At 43.3% G+C, this 14,587-nt stretch overlaps 1 protein-coding gene across 6 annotated transcripts in view; it reads left to right on the top strand.

Moving 5' to 3' along the window:
- Positions 1-14,587, top strand: part of ICE1 (interactor of little elongation complex ELL subunit 1) — a 467,878-nt gene that overhangs the window by 427,803 nt on the left and 25,488 nt on the right. For 5 of the 6 annotated variants that reach the window (XM_073630761.1, XM_073630760.1, XM_073630758.1 and 2 more), the window contains one exon: positions 11,289-11,387. The exons of the other annotated variant lie outside the window; for it this stretch is intronic. In XM_073630761.1, the coding sequence (XP_073486862.1) occupies positions 11,289-11,387 (99 nt within the window). The remainder of the gene's footprint in view (positions 1-11,288; positions 11,388-14,587) is intronic. 6 annotated transcript variants of the gene reach the window in all.

Raw genomic sequence — 14,587 nt, 5'->3', positions numbered from 1 at the left:
CTGTGAGAAAAATACAACCCCCCAAGCAATCCATAGTTTATAATCAGAGACAGGCAGCAATTCAGGCAGATAGGAACAGTAGAGTGTCGGTATGGAGTAGGGTAGTGGACATAGCTAGCTGACAAATTTTGCAGTGATGGAATGACACATGTTGACACATGTATGACACATGTTGCCCATGTGAGGCAACTCTCGAGTGCCACATAATAAGACCTGAAAGGGGTGGGCCACCAAGCTAGAGACGAAGGAGCATACAAGTGTAGAATACCTGTCCCTGTCTGCTTGATTGTAATAGAAAATATGAGATAACTGACAGGCAACTAAAAAAAAAGGAGGGAGGTTTGAGGTGGTTCCGAGCAGCTGAATTGGAACAAATAGGATGAGCAGCCCCAACACTGGCCGTGCAGATTCTAAATACATGCAGGTGGGGGCATGGATGGGCAAAGCCTGACTCATGGTTCACGGATCGTTAGATGATCCGGGGCTGAAACAGTGGGTACCAAGGCAGAGGAGTCATGGTCACAAGGTGGCGATGAAAGGTGACAAGTGGAGGGTCAGATGAGTGCAGGTCAAGCCGCATCTCTGTACGACAGTACCGCGTTGGGATCCTCGAAGAACTGGCCCTGGCCATCACAAACAACTTGGAGTCTCGACGGGAATAATGTTGCATACCTCTGATGGTGGATGTGTAGATGCCGCTTGGCCCCAACAAATCACGCCCTCTTCTTTTGTACTTCAGAGAAGAAATCCGGGAACACAGCAATGTGGATGTTGTCGAAGAGGATGTTACCTCTTTCATGGGTTAACCTCGGGATAGCATTCTCGTCTTGGTAGTTTAGGAACTTAGAGATGAAGGTGCACAGGGGGTACCACTGGGTGGAGGGCATGCAGCCAGGCAATGAGCGCACTCCACCACAAACATTGAGGAGAAGGCCTTTCTGCTTGAAGGATTTGATTAGCAGGTTCTCGAGGAACCTGGGGAGGTCAGCCTTCAGACCTCTCAGGCAAACCCACAAAACGGTGATTACAACGATGGAGTCTGTTCTCCATGTCATCTTGCTTGCTGAGAACAGTACTAAGCTGGTGCTGCAGCCTTTCAGTTGTCATCTGCAACGGTGGCAGTTCACCCTTCATGCGGCCGACCCTGCGTTCAGTCTCTGTCAATTTTCTAGTATGTATGTCTTGCCTAATGAGGGATATGTCGACCTTCACCTCCTCTATCTTTGAGGTAGTCTGACAGAGGGAGATGGCCTCTAGCACTCTGGCAGTGTCCCCTGGGGGTGGTTCTTCCTCCTCCTGAATTGGAGCGACGCGATCTTACTCCTCCAGGTCCCGCTCCTCGTGGTGAAATTTGTTGAGGTTTGCCAGGGCTCCAGAGGTCCGTTTTGGCGGCGACATGGAGGCGGATGAAGTGTGGAACATGGTGGGTAGCTTGGTGTGGTGGTAGGAGAAGGATTTCCCCCGCAGGATCTGTATAAAGGAGTATTCTCAAGCAGAGCTCTCAGTCTGCACTCCCTATGCCATGCAGCTCCAGGCCACGCCCCTATGTGGTCTTTTATTAAGCTCTCCAGTATCTTCCTGACTATAGTAGTTAAACAGGTCTATAGTTACTTGGTAAAGACTTTGATCCCTTTTTAAATACAGGCACCACATTGGCCCTATGCTATTCCAGTCCTTAAAGAGTCCCTACAAATTTGAGTCAATGGCTTTGAAATGACAGAGCTCAATTCTTTTAGAATTCATGGATGAATGCCATCTGGTCCCAGGTGCTTTGTCCACCTTTATTATGTCTAAATATTTCTGGACCATATCACATATGAGCCATTGTGGATTATTTGGGGCTTTGTCGATACCACCCCCATTATGGACATGAGCTCCCCCATGCTCCTTTGTATACACAGAGCTGTATACACATATCCTGTTATTTTTTTTAACATTTAAATGATGGTGTTCCTTCATTTTTATATTTTTTAGAAGCTCTTTTCTTATAACTTTTTTTTAACTTTGGCTATGGGCCACATAAGTTTAAAAGGCTAAAAATAAAACCTATTGCCCATGGAAATATATTTTGCAGTGAGTTTGCATACAGTCTTTTTGAAGAATTCCCATTTCTGTTCTGTGTTCATCGATGCCAATATTTCCTCCCAGTCTAATGCCCTGTACACACGATCGGACATTGATCGAACATTCCGACAACAAAATCCATGGATTTTTTCCGACGGATGTTGGCTCAAACTTGTTTTGCATACACACAGTCGCACAAAGTTGTCGGAATTTCCGATCGCCAAGAACACGGTCACGTACACCACGTACAACGAGACTATAAAAGGGCAGTTCAGAACCAAGCGCGGCACCCTTTGGGCTCCTTTTGCTAATCTCATGTTAGTAAAAGTTTGGTGAGAGACGAATCGCGCTTTTTCAGACTCGTGGCTTTCAGATTGTTTTCTGCTGTTCAGTTTGTGCTTGTGGGTTTGTATCTGGTCTTCAGTGCGTGCAGCGAGTACAATTTACTAGTCATTGTGTTCGTTCGTTACTGATTTTCAGGTCGCTCTTTACAGGACTTGCTGTTCTTCAGTGTGTTCTGTTACTTTGTTCTGAGCAGCCAACCGTTTTCTAGCCATGTTGTGTATACGTACTCCTCGTAGAGTTCGTGCTGTGTGGGGGCTTGGTGTTGGGGTCCTTACCTTGACACAAGTCCAGTCCATGAACAGGGCGAGGAGGAGTTCATGGACCAAGAATTGGTTGCTTCAGCGTGACCAGTTCTGTCACGTGCCTTTGCTCCGTGAGATCCGTGAGAATAATCCTGATGATTTCAGGAACTTTCTCAGGATGACGACCCCGTTTTTCACCGTTTGTTGGCTTTGCTGACCCCTTATATCAGCAGGCAGGATACCTGCATGAGGCAAGCCATCACTCTGGAGCAGAGGCTAGTCGCCACCCTGCGGTACTTGGCGACGGGGAGAAGTCTGCAGGACCTCAAGTTCTCGACAGGCATCTCCCCCCAGGCTCTGGGGATCATTATCCCAGAGACCTGTTCTGCCATCATCCAGGTCCTGCAGAAGGAGTATATTAAGGTAAGATTTTTATCCTTTAACATCACTTTTATTGTATATAATGTTTGCTAATGTATTTCTTTCCTCATTCCCTAATTACCATGATTGTAATATGCTGTGAATGTCCCCTTTGTCCTCATGCATGCTGGATTTTTAGGTAATTTTTTTTGTCCTTCATGCATATTTGCCTTCACTTACCTCCAAAGCATGCTCTCCTGGCCCTATATTCACCTCATGTAGTCACTTAACAATGTACAGTGGGGCAAAAAAGTATTTAGTCAGCCACCAAATGTGCACGTTCTCCCACTTAAAAAGATGAGAGAGGCCTGTAATTGTCATCATAGGTATACCTCAACTATGAGAGACAAAATGTGGAAACAAATCCAGACAATCACATTGTCTGATTTTTGAAAGAATTTATTTGCAAATTATGGTGGAAAATAAGTATTTGGTCACCTACAAACAAGCAATATTTCTGGCTCTCAGACCTGTATCTTCTTCTTTAAAAGGCTCCTCTGTCCTCCACTCATTACCTGTATTAATGGCACCTGTCCACAACCTCAAACAGTCACACTCCAAACTCCACTATGGTGAAGACCAAAGAGCTGTCGAAGGACACCAGAAACAAAATTGTAGACCTGCACCAGGCTGGGAATACTGAATCTGCAATAGGCAAGCAGCTTGGTGTGAAGAAATCAACTGTGGGAGCAATAATTAGAAAATGGAAGACATACAAAACCACTGATAATCTCCCTCGATCTGGGGCTCCACGCAAGATCTCACCCCGTGGGGTCAAAATGATCACAAGAACGGTGAGCAAAAATCCCAGAACCACATGGGGGGACCTAGTGAATGACCTGCGGAGAGCTGGGACCAACGTAACAAAGGCTACCATCAGTAACACACTACGCCGCCAGGGACTCAGATCCTGTAGAGCCAGACGTGTCCCCCTGCTTAAGCCAGTACATGTCCGGCCCGTCTAAGGTTTGCTAGAGAGCATTTAGATGATCCAGAAGAGGATTGGGAGAATGTCATATGGTCAGATGAAACCAAAGTAGAACTGTTTAGTAGAAACACAACTTGTCGTGTTTGGAGGAGAGAGAATGCTGAGTTGCAACCAAAGAACACCATACCTACTGTGAAGCATGGGGGTGGCAACATCATGGTTTGGGGCTATTTCTCTGCAAAGGGAACAGGACGACTGATCCGTGTACATGAAAGAATGAATGGGGCCATGTATCGTGAGATTTTGAGTGCAAACCTCCTCCCATCGGCAAGGGCATTGAAGATGAAATGTGGCTTGGTCTTTTAGCATGACAATGATCCCAAACACACTGCCCGGGCAAGGAAGGAGTGGCTTTGTAAGAAGCATTTCAAGGTCCTGGATTGGCCTAGCCAGTCTCCAGATCTCAACCCCATAGAAAACCTTTGGAGGGAGTTGAAAGTCCGTGTTGCCCAGCGACAGCCCCAAAACATCACTGCTCTAGAGGAGATCTGATGGAGGAATGGGCCAACATACCAGCAACAGTGTGTGACAACCTTGTTAAGACTTACAGAAAACGTTTCACCTCTGTCATTGCCAACAAAGGATATATAACTAACTTTTGATATTGACCAAATACTTATTTTCCACCATCATTTGCAAATAAATTCTTTCAAAAATCAGACAATGTGATTGTCTGGATTTGTTTTCACATTTTGTCTCTCATAGATGAGGTATACCTATGATGACAATAACAGGCCTCTCTCATCTTTTTAAGTGGGAGAACTTGCACAATTGGTGGCTGACTACTTTTTTTGCCCCACTGTATTTTGTCAGCTCCATAGTAGTGCTTTACCCTAAACACACCCTAAAATGTGTAAAATTGTGGTTTGTGCTGTAAATTCAGGCAGAGTGCCAGAGGCTTTTTTTGGTGTCCCAAAATCTTTTGGAACCCTCCCTCCTCCCAACTGCTAACTCAGCATATACCAATCCTCTATCTGCTGACTTTGCCAAACCCATATATACTATACCCACATCTTTAGTGGTCATATTTATGGATGAATTCCCCAAAGCATGTAGTGCAAGGGCCTGCCTGAATACTTTCAAATGGTACTGTTTAAATTTTTTGTATCCTATTATTATCTTGATAGGTAATATCATAATGTAAAAAAAAAGTGCTAAAATGTGTACAGTGTGTGTTTATATCTTTGTATTATGACACTTCTTACCTGTCCAGTGGGCTGCCAATAGTGTAAAGTAAGGAGGAGCTGACCAAAGTAATACACATTATTTAGGCATTCATCTCTCAATGAAGTGGAGAGGGTTACCTGTCCAAAACATCCCCCCCCCCCATAAAATTTTACAAATGGCCCATGGGGGGGGGATCTGATAGGTGGACCTTATACCTTTGTCTTTAAATACTCCCTAAAATAAATGTTATACTGATGTTGGCCAAGAATGTTTGTCTAATCTGCTTTCCATGTTTATGTGCAAAATGATTAATTTATTTTTCTTGTTTGACTCCACAGTTTCCATCCAACCCACAGGAATGGCAGACTGTGGCCTCCCACTTTGCCCAGCGGTGGGACTTTCCTAACTGTGGAGGGGCAATTGATGGGAAACACGTCCACATCATCCCACCACCCAACTCGGGGTCATACTATTACAACTATAAGGGGTTTAATAGTATTGTGATGTTGGCGGTGGTGTCGGCTACTTATGAGTTCCTGTATGTGGACGTGGGGAAGAATGGCCGGATGTCAGATGGTGGAGTCATCGCCCAGACGGAGTTCTACAGGCACCTCCAGAATGGCAGCTTGGACTTGCCACCTCCAGAAGACAATGCGGAAGAACTCCCATTCATCTTCGTTGCGGATGAAGCGCTTGCGCTGGGGGACCATCTTATGCGGCCATTCCCTATGAGGACCCTCACCCCGGACCAGAGGGTTTTTAATTACCGGCTGGCCAGAGCCAGAAGAGTGGTGGAGAACACGTTTGGAATATTGGCCAGCCGGTTTCGCCTATTTCTTACACCCATACACATGGCGGAGTATAAACTGAATCACATCATCCTGGCTTGCTGTGTTCTCCACAACTTTTTAAGGAGAAATTCTGCCAACTATGCTGCCTCAGTTGTGCCTGAGGCCGGAATTCATGTAAATGAACCAACCCTGACAGCGCTTGAAGCTGGCCGTCCTGGCTTGCCCCCCCTGAGTGCCCACGAGGTCCGTCTAAGATACCTTGAATACTTTGCGGGTAGGGGGGCCATCAATATGCCAGACAATGTCTGAGACATTTTTGAATCAAAAAACTAATTTTAACTACTAAAATATGTGCTGACATTTACTGCTTGTGTTTCTTTTAGCTGACCCTGACATAAATTTGGGCAGTCCTGAAAATGGTGTGATTGTGTAATATTAGAAAGCACTGTTGGGTGTTATTTACTAAAGGCAAAGACACTTTGCACTACAAGTGCAGTTGAGACTGCACTTGTAGTGCAAAGTGGATTTGCCCTTAGGAAATAACACCCATTGTTGCAGAAAACACCAATTTTACCTCAACAAAAGTTTTGGAGCATTGAAACAATAATCCACACGTTCTTGATTATCAATCTTTTTAATACTAGCACAATCACATGTGCATTTATAAAAGGTTTTTAAAACAAACCAACATGTTAGTTTAACAATTTTTTGGGTCACATTAATAAAAGTAGAAATGTCCATTTTAGGTAAAACAGGCATGTTTCAAACCAACAAGAAGTACACAAATCTGGAACTTACAAAGTTCAACTTTGTTTGAAATTGAAGGAAATATCAGACATTAATAAACTTTGTTTGATATTGCGTTCAGATGGGGTGAGGTCACCCCTGGAAAAGCCAAATTTTGAAGCTGCCCACGAATTGCCAAATGTCAACATGTGCTAGCTGCCATCACGGGGGATCAAGGCACGTGTTTTTGGGGTGCAACCCCTTCCTCTCAGCTACTTTATTATTGAGGAAGGGGTTACACCCCCAAAATGCCTACATTAATCTCCCTTGATGGCAGATAGCACATGTTGATGACGGCAGATAGCACATGTTGACACACTGTGCATCTTCAAAATTTGGCTTTTCTCGAATATGTCAAAAAATGTGAAACATTTTTAAATTAAAAAAAACACAAAAAAGAAAGGGATTTGGAGGTGTTTTAAACTCTCCCAAAAACATCAATGATGTTCTTCATTTTGTTTTGAACATCATTGATGTTTTTCTGGATGTTTTCCAAGTCCCTATTACACCCCATGATCTCCCCGATCAGGATCTGTGCACTTTCACTGGTGAAATGACCTGGATCCACAACATCACGATCACCTAAAAATATATAAAAAACAAAAACAACATGTATTATAAATATGCTGGCATCCATCTCTTACCTGAGGCTGTGGTCGCAGACACTCACCTGTTGTGACTATTTCCACCACGTCTCCCTCCTGCTGTTGGCTTTGGTGGATTTCCACTTCTTCATTAGGTGGGGGGTCTGTTGTCTCCTCAGATGAGTGGTGTCCTCCAAGTCTTTTCTCCCCTATGTAAAAAAAAATAGGTATACTTAGCACACAGATATTTGATGACAGAAATAGGAATATGAAACATTGCTTGGAAGTGGGGTACAATTGTCTGTTTTGGCAGAGTTGCAAGATGAAAAAATATTTTTGTCCTTTGTCAAGCTTGAATACTTACCTGTTTTGTGCAAGCTTCACAGATGGAGACACCCCTATAGTATACACTGGAGCACCTGTGTGGGTCCCCTAATAAAAAGGGTGTTCTGGTGTCCCACACTAGTGCTCCAGCGTCCAGATGTGTAAACAGCTGCTGAGTGTCCTCTCCTTACACAGAATCTATTTTGCATTTCATTCTAGTTACCAACCCATCTCGACACCAAAATTATTGTAAGAGCAGTAGTCTAGCAAAAATGTATTCAAATGCATATGGCCAAAACAATGGTGTTTTCTAGGCCGAACGAACAATGTTTCATACAAACGAACAATGTGCCCATGAACATGAAAGTTGCCATTGTAAACTGTACAACAGTAAAGAAAAGCACATGGAGCAGCACAAACGTAAGAAACATAACAAATAGGAACACAGGACAACTACTTACTTTTTTGCGGCACTCTCCTGATCCTTCTGTACTACTCATGCTCCCTTAATTTGAGGTCTGACCACCGCTTCCTGAGTTGATCTTTCGATCGTCGTACCACAAAATTTTGGTGCAGACTCTTGACAACTTTCGCCATGATCTTGGCCTTTCTGACATTGGGGTTGGGGTAAGGTCCATACTTCCCGTCATAGTCGGCCCTCTTCAGGATGTGCACCATCTCCAACATCTCCCCAAAGGACATATTTGATGCCTTAAATCGTCTCCTCCGGGATCGGGACGTTTCTGGCTCCGGGCTTTCCTCCTCCTCGTTGGTGTAATTATCAGCCACCTGCTCTGTCTCCGCCATGTGCTCTTCCCCACTGCGCCAAACGAGAAGGGGCAGGGAATAGACTAGAAAGAACGTCAGGGGTGGGCGGAGTTTCACGCATGCACAGTGTATATAAAGCTTAAAACGCGTGCGTAGTACGTATGATCTGTGAGCAGAGGAAGGAGTATCGGAGGCCCCCAATCGTGATAACGAAGGTAAGATTTAAAACTGGGCCTATACTGCTTCTAGATTGAGGCCTGTATTTGGAGAAGTTTAGAAGACTTTAGGCTGACATTAGGGTTTGTCTTGTGTTGTGTATTGCAGTGAAAATGGATCTAGTCAATGATCATGACTTTATGCCAATCTTCATAGATATGTTGAGGGAGCTGCCCTGTCTGTGGCAGGTAAACCACCCTGATTATAAGAACCAAACAGAGGAAGGCAGCACTGGATAATTTGCTGCAATTTGTGAAGCCGGTGATCCCCACGGCAGACATCCCATATTCAAAGGCCCTAATTCTTGGTATGAGGAGCACTTATCTAAGGGAGCGCAAGAAGGTCCAGGATTCCCAGAGATCAGCAGCAGCATATAACATTTATGTCCCCAGGCTGTGGTGCTAGGACAGGCTGCATTTTCTCATCAGGTCAGACTGAACCCAGGCCAGCACTCTCCAGGCAGCAACATGTGGAGGAGCCCAGCTTGAGTCAGGTATAGCATTCTTCAAAATACTTCTGGTTGTCCAATCAATGATGTTAAATAGATGTTAGTTTGGAGTACTAATTTATGATTGTGATTGATGAATCAAAAACTAAAACCATGTCCCTTTTTCATACACAGGGAAGTCTCAGCCAGGAGGTGGCCGGGCCAAGTAGGCTGCCCAATACCCAAGTCTGTCCCCTCCGCCTTCAAAGACAAAGTGGCAGGAAGAGGCGTAACCTGGAGGAGGCTGCAGTAGGCCTATTTTGGAAGGCTACTGAGGCCCTCAGAACACCCCACAGTGTGGAAGAGGATTTTTCTGAGCTAACTGCATGCAAAATGATGCAAATGAAGGAGGGTCAATGCCTCGTATGCGAGTTTGTAATTTTGGAAGCTCCAAATAAGGGGTTGAGGGGCCAACTCACATGTGAAAGCCACATTTGTGAGCTCACCCATGGTCCTCCTCCTCCTCCAGGTCCTCCTCCTCCTCCAGGTCCTACTCCTCCTCCTGCCACACCTCCAACACCAGAGCCACAGCGTGGAAGGAAGCATCTAAGGAAGACCAGAGAGTGATGGCCTGGGTTCAGTCTGGTCTGGCAAAAGATGCAGGCTCTTGTATGACCACAGCCTGGGGACATACATGTCATCTGCTGCTGTTCGTGATTCTCTTGGACTTCTGGACCAGACTGCACTCCCTTAGATATGGACTCCTCAGGCCACCAATTTTGCAGTAAAATAATTGATGTGTGCCCTGGGGGCCAAAGGCTTCGCCAATTTCTGCATTTTATCCAGCGTTGCCTCCTTCTTTGTTTGGTTATGAGCTCTTAATAAAGGATTTTTTGTTTCAATTATACTCGCCTATGTGTGTTTTCCTTCAAAAAGGACAGTTTGTTTGTGAGGAGGCAGGTACATTTCAAAAATACAATGTGAAATTAGAGACACCAACACCAACCAACCTCCTTGAGATTAAATAATACAAGATAATAATGGTGTTGTGGTAACTTGACACACAAAACACACACAAATATTCTGGAGTAAAAAAAAAAGAAAAAAACAAGATCAGGCTTGAAAAAAATACAAACCAAAAAAAAAAAATATATATATATACAGTATATAGATATATAGATATCTATATATTTTTTGTCAGATGTGACAAATCAAAATATATTGATGAAATCATGCTAAATAATAAAGAAAGAAGTTTTTGAGAAGTCTGTGCGAATATGAGCAGCAAAACTACTTTATTCTTCTAGCATTATAAAGAAGAACAGAGTGCGCTGCATTAAACAATTTAAAACATTGCAGCCTGACGAAAGTGCTATATCCATTCCGAAAGCTAATTTTACCAGACCGAGCAGTTCCGTCTTGGAATTTCTTCTGAGCATGCGTGGCACTTTGTGCGTCGGAATTGTCCACACATGGTCGGAATTGACGCAATCGGATTTTGTTGTCGGAAAATTTTATAGCCTGCTCTCAAACTTTGTGTGTCTGAAAATCCGATGGAAAAATTCCGATGGAGCCCACACACGGTCGGAATTTCCAACAACACGCTCCGATCACACATTTTCCGTCAAAGTCCGACCGTGTATGCGGGGCATAAGTCTTGGAGAGCAGCCCTCATCCTTGGAAAATTTGCTCTCTTAAAATTGTGTTTTTATATTTCCAGTATGAGCTTGTTGCTTACAGCTAACCTTAAATGAAATCATGTTCTGGTCACTGCTACCCATATGTTCTTTAATATGAACATTTGTAATAAGCTCTGCATGGTTTGCGATTTACCAGGTCCTGCAGAGCATCATTCCTAGTGGGGGCCCTTAATAAACTGGACCATAAAATTGTCTTGTAATAGGTTTATAAATTTCTGCACTTTAACTGTCCCAGCCATTACTCTAGTCAATTTCTGGGTAGTTAAAGCTAGTTTGGGCAATTTTTAAAGAGATTTTAAGATTCTTTTGTCTCCTCTGTGTTGCAGGTAATCCTGACATTGTTTTATGAAAATATGAAGGGAGTGTTTTTTTCTTCTGGGCAATGATTTTTGAGTGAGCAAAATATTTTTTGCAGTGGTGAATTGGTGCTTTAATTATCTCATTATTATCCAATTTCCTATTTTAGGGCATCTGTGTCAAATGGGTTTAAAGGAAGGCTTTGTTACTGCTGTAAAAAACATTGGCGCTGTTATCACTGCATTTCTACAACATGCTAATGAAGAAGGTAAAGATACATTTTAGACTATTTGAGAATACCTTTGTATTTTTTGTTTTGTGTCCCCTTTGGTTCCACGTTATAAATATGTATTGAAAGACCACAGAAAGACCACACTCAACTGTATGGAAACTGCAAACAGATTTATAAAACACAAATATCACAGCTCCACAGGCAGGGGACAGCATTGACACGTTTCACGCAGACATGCACTTAGCCTTGCAATAAATCTTTAGGTCTCAAACAAGTTTTTCTTGCCTTTGATCCCACTGGATTTTAAAACCTTTTAAGCAGAAGCAGACAATTATTTAGCTTTTGTTGCAACATTCTTAGAACGCTGTTTAGCATTTTGTAAAAGTGATGAAGCAAGTGTCCTGACAAATAGAAAAAACAACCTCTGCAAAAATAAGCAACTGAAGGTGGAGAATATCTTAAATATCCAACTGTTGGGCGATTCTGATATTCATCATTTAGCCAGGATTCTTGCACTCTCCACAGGAACGTATCAAACTAGTTCACTGGAGAAAAAAGGGTTAATTTGAGTGGAGAGGGTTATACTGCTGTCTAACATTTTTAGACACTAGCCAACAAAACTGTTAGGTAGATAAAACCCTTCCCACTCCTATCATGTTCCAGTTTTTTTGGAATAGCAGGAGTGGATCATAAAACAGGGCCAAATCTGCATCCCCTAATGCGCTTCTAGAGAAGGACCTCACGGTAAGTACAAGAATACGATTTTCTTATAGTTTGTTGACTGACATAGGATTAACACTGAGGCAAGAGGGGTGTCCAAAACCAGTCCAACTGAGGGGCTTGCAATAAAGCAAGTGAAACTTTAAAAAGTTCTCCAAAACAGTGTACAACTGGGGCAGCTTGAAAGCTCAAAAAGCTGCCAGAAGGACCATGAGAAGAGACTTGAGCGGTAGAACTTGGCAAACATGTAAACAGAAGGTGGCAGCTATGTAAATCTGAGAAACAGATGCCTGAGGCTCAAGGGGCACTCACTGATCTGATTGGCAAGAATTGTCTTTTACCCCCTTCCTGACCAGAGAACTTTTTGCAATTTGGCACTGCTTTGCTTTAACTGGTAATTGCGCGGTCATGCAACGCTGTACCCAAACAAAATTTGCGTCCTTATTTCCCCACGAATAGAGCTTTCTTTTGGTATTTGATCACCAGTGGAATTTTTATTTTTTGCAATATAAACAAAAAAGACCCAACATTTTGAAAAAAAATTATATTTTCTAGTTTTTGCTATAAAAAAAATCCAATAAACTAAATTTTAGTTATACATTTAGGCCAAAATGTATTCAGCCATATGTCTTGGGTAAAAAAAATCTCAATAAGCGTAGATTTATTGGTTTGCACAAAAGTTAAAGTGTCTACAATCTATGGTCCTGGCATTTTATGCCCAACATTAGAAGCTTATGCCACACATCACCCACTCGTCTAACTATTGGAAGACCAAGCCCTTTCTGACACTTTTTGTTTACATGAAAATGTTTTATTTTTGCTAGAAAATTACTTTTATCCCCCAAACATTTTATATATATTTTAAAACAGAGGCGTGTGGGTGTTGCAATTTTTTTTTTCACACCGTATTTGCGCAGTGATTTTCCAAATGCTATTTTTTTTTTTTTTAAAAACCCACTTTTTTGAATTTTAATGCACAAAAACACACTGTATTGCCCAAATGTTTGGTGAAATATAAAAGGTGATCTTATGCTGAGTACATAGATGCCAAACGCGCATTGCTTTAAAATTGTGCATGCCCATGCACCGGTGACAAACTACATACCTTTTTAAAAGGCTTTACAGGTTACCACTTTAGATTTACAGAGGAGGTCTGTTGCTAGAATTACTGCCCTTGATCCTGCCATTCGTGGTGATACCTCAAATGCATGGTGTAATTGCTGTTTACATACAACACAAGACCAATGCTTGCATTCGCCTTTGTGCGCGAGTACTGGGGGACCGGTGCTTTTTACTTTTTTTTTTTTTTTATAATTTTTGTTACCACAGGGAATGTAAATATCCCCTATGATAGCAAGTCATGCCTTTTGGGTTAAAACAGAATTCCTGCCTAACACTAATTACTCCTAAAAAAAAGTCCGTTCCCCCCCCCCCCCCTCCTGCTACCTATGCTGACTAACCTATGTAAAAAACATGTGTATACTTATTTTCAGCCCTCTCCCTTGTGGTCATGTGAGCCAGCTCCCCTGTGTCAGTCAGCGGCAGCTGCAGGGAAGAGGAGTGTGTGGTGACAACAGCCAAGGCATGGGAGTCTATAGGTGATGTCATCACTCCCAGATTTCCCAGCCACTATTGAGCACAATCTTTTCTCCCCTGTAGCCACCTTTCACTGACACGGGATCAGGTGACTGGACCGGAGCAGGCTGAAAGCAGGTAAGTGTACAATTTTTTTCTTTTTTTTTTTTTCTTTCAAAGGTTTGTCAGCAAGGGAGGAGGGGACATTTTTAAACAGTTACAATTAGACTGAAATTCCACTCTAACCACTTCCGGACCTCCCCCCACATACGTATACTGCAGCAGAGTAGCCCGGCTGTGCAAAATCACCTACAGGTTCGTGATTTGCGCCCACTGTCCCCACGGCAATTGGATTCAATTCAGAACCGATCAGTCATCAGGTCCAGGCGAATGATTTATAGCCTGGACCTGCTGATCGGTTCTGATCGATGGAAGAACCTCCTGTGCCTGTGTAAAGTAAACACAGGCACAGGAAATGATACAGTCTCCCCTCCTGGAGCCCTTTTCTGCTCCAATGTGTGAAGAGAGAGCATCATCAGTGAGTATACAAGCACTACACTGACACCAGTACACGTAGGCACACTGACACCAGTATAACCTGTTGAGAGCAGTAGCACCCTGACAGATGGCTCTGACAACGGAGTAGAGATCCCTGCTAAGCTTGGGCGTACCTGACCCCATTCTTCTGTTGGCTTAGGTTCTACAACCACATGATTCTCGTATGCAGCTAAGTGTCAGCACTAGTGCCTTCTGGAGAACTGGCAAGCACCAGCGGCCTAGTACACCTTGGTCGTTAACAAACCAACACTACAGTAACACTTGGTGACGTGGTCCCATATGTGCAGTTTAAGCTGAAGCGAAGGCTAGCACAAGTAGTGGCCCGCAGCCACCAAGAATTCAAACATAGGCCTGTAGAGCCCATAGTGCCCTTCCTAATGCGC

This window comes from Aquarana catesbeiana, linkage group LG05 (assembly GCF_042186555.1).
Source record: "Aquarana catesbeiana isolate 2022-GZ linkage group LG05, ASM4218655v1, whole genome shotgun sequence".
NCBI classification, from domain to species: Eukaryota; Metazoa; Chordata; class Amphibia; order Anura; family Ranidae; genus Aquarana; species Aquarana catesbeiana.
This window is presented reverse-complemented; position numbering and strand designations above follow the sequence as displayed.